Source organism: Terrapene carolina, unplaced genomic scaffold, assembly GCF_002925995.2.
Source record: "Terrapene carolina triunguis isolate 2854851 unplaced genomic scaffold, T_m_triunguis-2.0 Scaffold30317, whole genome shotgun sequence".
Taxonomy (NCBI): Eukaryota; Metazoa; Chordata; order Testudines; family Emydidae; genus Terrapene; species Terrapene triunguis.
This window is the reverse complement of record NW_020694668.1, coordinates 1-7,527: the sequence shown is the minus strand read 5'-3', so window position 1 is coordinate 7,527 and position 7,527 is coordinate 1. Positions and strand designations below refer to the sequence as shown.

General features: G+C 51.3%; 1 protein-coding gene across 1 annotated transcript; it reads right to left on the bottom strand.

The window, feature by feature from the left end:
* Positions 1–267: 267 nt before the first annotated feature.
* Positions 268–7,521, bottom strand: LOC112112335 (MAP kinase-interacting serine/threonine-protein kinase 2-like; the record flags this gene model as incomplete). Its single annotated transcript, XM_026662784.1, has 3 exons — positions 7,444–7,521; positions 1,036–1,117; positions 268–369 (listed from the first exon to the last, which is right to left on the bottom strand). Coding segments are annotated over exons 1-3 (232 nt in total), but the record flags the coding sequence as incomplete, so codon positions are not given.
* Between the last annotated feature and the right edge of the window lie 6 nt (positions 7,522–7,527).

Below are 7,527 nucleotides of genomic sequence, written 5' to 3'. Positions count from 1 at the left end.
TGTGCGGCTGCAACGCCAGACGGGGCACAGCGTTCTTGCCGCACAGCCCAGCTGCTGCTTCAGTTCCCGGCTAGTGATCAAATGATACCGCGCTTTGCTCCTCAGGTGAGTCTGCATGGCTGAATCGGGTCTGATCTGGGGCAGGTGGGAAGTTCATTAAACTAAGTGCCTGCTTAAGCAGGAGGTTTCCAGGATTTTGAGGGCAAACAGCGCCCCCCCAAATTGCCAGCAGGACCCCCCCGACCCGTGAATTCCTGCACCTCTCACCTTCAAACCTCCCAGAGAAGCTGTCCGTGGCTCTGCATCGTTTCTTCTTCTTGTTCCTTTTCTTGGTATCCGGGATATCGATGGGCTGACTTGAAGGCATGTCTGTCCCAAAGACAAGCCATGCAGAAAGCATTAACACCACACCAGCGTCCATACAGCGCAGCCCTCATCTCCTGTATACGCCCTCTGGATTCAGGTATGGATTAGCCACACAGGACCCAACATAGTGTCCTTGATTTACACTTTATACGATCAGATGTGACCCTACTTCCCAGGTGCCTTCACCGCAAAGCGAACAAGGCAATGGTATGAGAGAACAGTTCAGGGACTGAGCAGAGAGGTTTGGGGAGAGGATCCCTGAAGGACGTGAGTTTTACTGGGAAGGAAAGTGGGCTCCTAGCAAACAGGAGATGAGGCCTAAGCTTGGGACAGATTTTGGAAGGTGTGTCAGTCTTCCAGACACGCGTCTGAGCTAGTAAGCAGCCCCGTTGGCTTCAGGGAGGCGACACACATCACGTGCTTAAAGTCATACACGTGCTGAAGTACTGCCCTGCATCAGAGCTGCTGGGGACGGTATTTCTACCACCAGCAGCCGCCACCGACCTGGCATCTGAAGGCTGTTTTCAAGAGGGAGGAGGGTGAATTTTCGTGGTCATTTTCCCCGAGGGAGGGTGGAGGGGAGAATGGGGAGAAAGAACCAACATTCAACAGTCTTCATCCCTCCCCAACCCGGGTATTAAAAAGTCAGGTGCAGTCTGCAGAGCTCACCGGGGCGGGGCGGGCACTCAAAGTTGAAGACAGAATCCAGGTGAGTTGACTGGGAGAATTCCAGGTCGAATGGGTTCTGGCCCTGGAGGTTCAGAACAGAGGAGAACAGGGTGAGTCACACACGAACAGGCTGGTAGCCGCCGAGGGTCTCCACGCCACTTATCCTAGGTCTCGACATCCCGCTCTGCTGCCCTGGAATACCTTCATCCCAGCCTGTCAGCCAGCTAACGCCAGTCCCACGGAGCCGGTTGTGGCTCCACCAGCCAGGCTTGGGTTCCCCCCAAGGGAATCCCACCAACACACCTCGCTGCATACTAGGAATCGCAGTCACACAAAGTCCCCTTCGCTTCCACCCCGGAACAGCTCATTTTTATACCCTTACACGCGGGCCTAGAGAAAAAACCTCCTCAGAAATAGCCTTCCCAGAGACAGTGGCTAGTTTGCGGGAGGGACAACTTAATACCTAACACCACCTAACCAGAGCTGCAACATACACAGGGTCAGCCCCACAGGGTCCCCAACAATTGAGATGGGTCAAAGTTACTCATTTCTGGAACAGAGAATGGGCCCTTCAAGGAGAACATTCCCCCATAGCTGGCAGTCTCTGCTCATTAAGATGAACCCAAGCAGAAAGCTGGCTCCCTGTCCCTCACTTCCCAGCTGGAACGCAGAAGCCCAGGCAGGATGGAAGTGCCCAGTCCCTGGCTCCGGTGGTGGAGTGACTCAGAGGATCGTTGGAAGCGGGACAAGGAGCTGTCTGGCACACCCAGCAGGTCACTTGTTTGAGGGGAGGCTCTGGAGTCACGGTTAGGCCGGTCGATCCAGAGCTTGGCGATACGGAAAGGGGATGGGGGCAGTTTGGACCAAACCAGAGAGAAGAAATCCCTAGTTCTCCCCGAGCTGTGGTAAGAACAAAGCCAGCTGCTCCCACCTTCAATTGGCAGAGGCAGCTAACACCACAGCCATTGCGGGGGAGGGATAGCTCAGTGGTTTGAGCATTGGCCTGCTAAACCCAGGGTTGCGAGTTCAATCCTTGAGCATGCCATTTAGGGAACTGGGGTAAAAATCTATCTGGGGATTGGTCCTGCTTTGAGCAGGGGGTTGGACTAGATGACCTCCTGAGGTCCCTTCCAACCTTGATATTCTATGATTCTATGATCTCCATGGTAGTCATCCAGGATCTCAATATGCTTTACATTCAGCCTCAACACCCCCCCCCCCCAGGGAGGCAGTTTTCTACCCACTTTACAGAGGGGTAAACTGAGGCACAGATTCCATTGCCCACTCACCCCACGGTCAGACAGCAAGTGAGCAGCAGAGCTAGGCCCAGGAGTCCTGCCTCCCAATCGCTGGGCCCACCCAGCCCCTCACCCCACCCACCCAGCATTTCACAAACCCCGGAGCGAGTGGCTGTTTTACGTAGCAACAGCCTCGATGCCAGTAAGAAGGTGCAAAAACAGAGCATGACTGGTATGCCACATGACCCTGACCTGCCATCAGCTCCCAGGTGAGCAGGGGCTGGCACTGCAACTATGCCAGAGAAGCAGGAATACACATTTCTAAGGGAGCGCCAGGTGAGGCAACCTGGGCTGATTGGGTGTCAACCTAAACCATCCCACTGCCAGGACCAGCTACAGGCTGGGCGGTTCCTTCTCCCTCAGCCCATTCCCCTGCGGCCTGCGCATTCATGACTCACACCTCCTCAGAGCGAGGGACCCATTATTCACCTGACTGGCTCAGGGAAGCCCGAGCCGCAGCAGCCGGTGCTGGAGAGCTCGGTCCAGCCATCCCAGCCAGGGCCGTCACCCAGCACTCCCCCCAAGACGGTTCCCCCCCAGTCTCTAGCACAGGGTGGGGGAAGGGGTAAGCATGAGTTTGCAGGGCACGGGACGGTGCCAGGTGGCAGCTGAATTGGGGTCACTCAGAGCGGAGGGAGGTTTGCACGAAGCACGGGATTGGGTGCTGGAGAGGCGTACACGTGCCTGAGAACGCTTTGCTACTGTTCTTAATGCAACTTGCAGTAAGGAGCTCTGGGTGGGACTAAGGGGATGTCTACATCTAAAACACCTGCGAGGGGGAAGGGTCCTGGAGCCGGCACGGACGTCTACATGCTATTTTACAGCTGACAGGCCAGCGGTGGGGGTTTAATTCCTGTGTAGAACACCCTGAGACATCAGTCCAGCCTCTGAACCCCGGAGCGGCAGGATGGGGACAAACTGGCCAGACTAGTTGAATGCTTGAGCCGGCAAGTCATGGACAGGAGCAGAAAGGGGACAGGGCCCTGGGTCACTGTGCTAGGATTGTGCTTTCAGAGACCTGGAAGCCACTCCCATTTTAGGTCCCAAAGCAACAAAAATTGGTCCAGATGCAACCAGGAGGTGGGGACAGGCAGCATGGCCTGCTGGGCTGGGACTTAGGAGCCGGGTTCTATTCCCACCTCTACCAGTTGCCTGCTGGGTGGCCTTGAGCAAGTCACTTCACCTCTCTGTGCCTCAACTTCCCCGTCCGTAAAATGGGGATAATGATACTGCCCTCCTTTGAAAAGTGCTTGGCGATAACCAATTAAAAGTGCTGTACACGAGCGTGGCATCATTTTTTGTCCCCCATCACCAAACTGATGCATGACTGGCAGAGCAGAGTGTTCACGGGTGGAGTTAGAAGTCACCAGTGAAATGCACTGCTAGCACTAGAAAAGGCACATGTACAGTGCTGACAACCAGCCTTGGGTCTTTATCTGGGAGATTCACCCAGATCCAGAACAGCCAAGCAGGCTCCTGCCTTGAATTAGGGGACGGCCTATATAGGACAGTTGGGGCCTATTTTCCCTTCTATATCTGACTCATGGGGGGGGGGGGATAGTGAGGGAAATCACATCACTGCTCTGTGCCTCAGTTTCCCTAATTGTAACATGGAGCGAACACTCAGATCCCTGCATGGGAAGCACTAAGAAAGAAGTGTTATAAGCTAAAGATCCAGGACACTCCCCTCCCCCCAAGAAAGCTCATTAACCAAAGTACAAGCCTTCCCCCGGTTATGAAATGTGTTTGGGTGGAGGTGGAATTCTCCCTGAATTAAAAACAAACCACACACGCCCCACTGCCATGCCTGCTAGGAGGGGAGCCAGGCCGTATCAGATGAACAGCTGCCCCTGCAGCCAACCAGCAGGGCTTGGCACAAGCGTCCCTAACGGCTAGAAACAGCTAGAAAGCAGTGTTTACTTTGTCTCCTGGTGGAAGGCCAGCCCAAATGCATTCAGCAGCACGGCCCGAAAGGGGACGATTCAGAACCCCTAGAATCCGGGACACTTTGCAGGCAAGCATCTGCAGGAGATTGTGTGTCTTTTTAGCTGTAAGAAGAGCTCCTGGGTTTGTCAGTGCAAGAATCAACATTTTGCAGGCGCAACACAGCCAAAGGAACCCATTTTTACCGTGCCCCTTATTACCCAATGTCACCCAGAGCCAGCAGCTTTCTAATCATTAGAAGAGACTCTGTCGCAAGGCATGCTAAACACCAGAAGTACAGGGTCTCTGGAATGTCTCTCTGTTCTAGAGAGCACCTAAGCATTTCCCTTTCCTCTCCTTTTTTTCCTCCCCCACACTATTTTCTTTTTCCACTTAGATGTTTTGTGACCAACCCACTAACTCCACATCCTCTCCCATTTTTTACCCAGCAACAGGTTTATTATGGAATGAGGCGGTTACGTAACAGCACCCCCACCACGAGACAAAACAGAAGTTACATCACCCTGCAATGGGCACTGCTCCAGGAGCCAGTTATGCACAGGGGAGGGGGGGGGGAAATAACCCCAACAAATCACCCAATGCCTCGAGTGCCGAGCGCCCTCAACAGCATGACTCGAGGGTCGCTCAGCATCTGGCAAGATGGGGCCTTAAATGTGAAAGAAGGAGAGGGTCGAACAAATGAGACCATTCATGGAGTCTTTCAACTCCCTACGCCAGCTGCCATATCCTGAATCCACAACATGCAGACACATACAAGAGAACTAGGCTGTTACGGCAGCCCTGCTGGCTGGTTCAGTGCCACGGACTAATTCTGTTCTAATCAGCGCTATTTAAGAGAGATTTAGCCCCAAGATAAAAGCCGCTGCTGGCCTAAAAACCTTCAACCAAGATTAGGGGACAGTTGGAGTAAGTTATTATTTTGGGGAAAGTTCTCTGGCCTGCGTTCTACAAGAGGTCAGACTACATGATCATGATGGTCCCTTCTGGCCAGAGAATCTAAGACACAAGCCTCACAGTAGCGACCTTCAGAAATAGGGAGTCATGCACAGACAAGACATTTACCATAGGGAAAAAAAAAAATCCCACTAAACCCGAATCCTCCTTATGGGCCCTGATCCGAGAGAGAACTGAAGACACAGCAAGAAAAAGGACGCTCATAACTGGGTGTTGGTGGAGTCAGGGAGAGCTCAGTCATAACTGGGAGCCTTACAGGAGAGGAGGAGGTGCAGCAGCTGGGCAGAGCCCAGCCTTGGGGAAAGTGTCTGTTTCATAGCAGGCTGCCTCCTGCCTGCCAGGGCTGGGACCTGGCCCAGTCCATGGAACAATCCCATGAGGCTGCAGTAAACCGAGGCTCCCAGGGACGTTCATCGTGGATTTCAGAAAGTTGGGTGGCAGGATCCCAAGAGCAGTAGACAAGGCTATTTTGACATCCCCTTGGGTGTCCCACCAGTGCCAAAGAGGTTTCTTCCATGTAAATGCACTGGAGGCTGTGCTCAGCGACCCCATGCAAAACTCACTGAAATCAGCAGGACGGGGGGGGGGGGTAACAGCAATATTCAGTCCATCCCGCTAATTCTTCCGAGGTAGAAGCTTGCACAACACCAAGACAGCTCCCAGCAGAGCACCCTGCCACTCTGCCGGTAGAACCAACGCTCTTATTGCCCTACACCGTGGCCACACAATTGACAACAACTACTTACAGTTCAAAACGCCAGCTCACCGAGAGAGACAGACAGAGACGAGACAGACAGACAGAGACGGAAGATCCTAATCCACAGTGCTGCTCTGGTTATTTCAAGAACAAGAGTCTTTAACGTTTGAAGATTTATTCCACCATTTTTCAAACCCTCAATCCATCGTTGAGAGTTAGACCCAGGGCAGACATGGACCTAATAGAGGCATCTGGTGAAATCCCCCCCCAATCAGGTCAATTCCCCACATCCAGGAAGCCAGGTATCTATACCACACTCGTCAAATCAGCAATGGAGGCCAAGCACCTTCCAACAGGAAATCTCCTAGATAATGTTTTTTCTTTCTTCCCATCCCCTTTATCCTGAGTATGTAGCAGGAGATTTTTATTTATTTTTTTAATATTAACATGGTCAGGAGTTTATTAAGGCAGATTTGCAAAACCACTGAATGAATTTAGGAGAAGGCAACCCACTGACTCTCAATGGGACTTGTGCACCTAAATGCCTTCAGTGCTTTCAAAACATCTCTAACCCTCATTTTCAGATAACAAGAAGGACTTGTATTTCCTTTGGGTGGTTTTTGGGGTAGCAGAAGTCATGTGATAGTTGCAACACTAACAAGGAAGTCCACCCACTGTGGATAGGTGAAGCAATACTCCAATATACACTGATTTCAAGCTACTGAGCTGTTAGGACTAGGTAGCTATTCTGGGCCCTGATCAGCCAATGCTTAGTGACCTCTTGGCAGGGTCCCAGAGCTCCAACCGTCTACACTACAATTTTACAGCTCCTCAGCCCCAGCTCATCAAGCCTGGGCCGGCTGCGGGTGTTTAATTGCTGTGTAGACATAACCACGGAGGTCTGATTGGCGGAGCTACCGAGCACCCGTAACTCCAACAGAGATCAACTCTTTGCACCTCCTGCAAATCAGCCCACTGTTTTCTGTTTGACATCTATTTCTCCATATGGAGACACATTCCAGTTCGGTCATTTGTTCCTTAAATCTGCAAGAATCTAAGATTAAAAAGCCTTTGAGCGAACAATGAACGTGAACGTCCACTACTTCACTGGTTATTCGTATATTAATGTCTCTGCTGTTCTTTTAAGCTGTAAAAGCACCACGTAGTCTACCTTATTACCTAAAGAACTAGTCTTAATAAGAGACAAAAATAGGATTGCCCTAGACAGTTTCTAATACTCCAAGGGTTCCCATCTACTATTGGTTCCAGAGGCCCAGCATGCATTTTTTGTACAAGACAAATTTCCTCTTGATTTCCAAGGATCCACACCCAAATTGCAAAGTCGCCTCCACAATTTACAGTCACACCATGACAAAATAAGAACAAAAATAGTGTCCAACTTTGATGTAAACAAACCAAAAATCAATTGACAAGTCAATTCAAACAAACAAACCAAACAAAACCAACAACAGAGGCTTAAATGCAAAGCAAAAGAAAGAACTTTGTAAGGTTTACCTTGAAAGAACGATGGAAACCTTTGATTTCGGTTTTCTTCTGCACCATTTTGTTGAGATTTTTTGACCAAAACAAGTGGGGAAG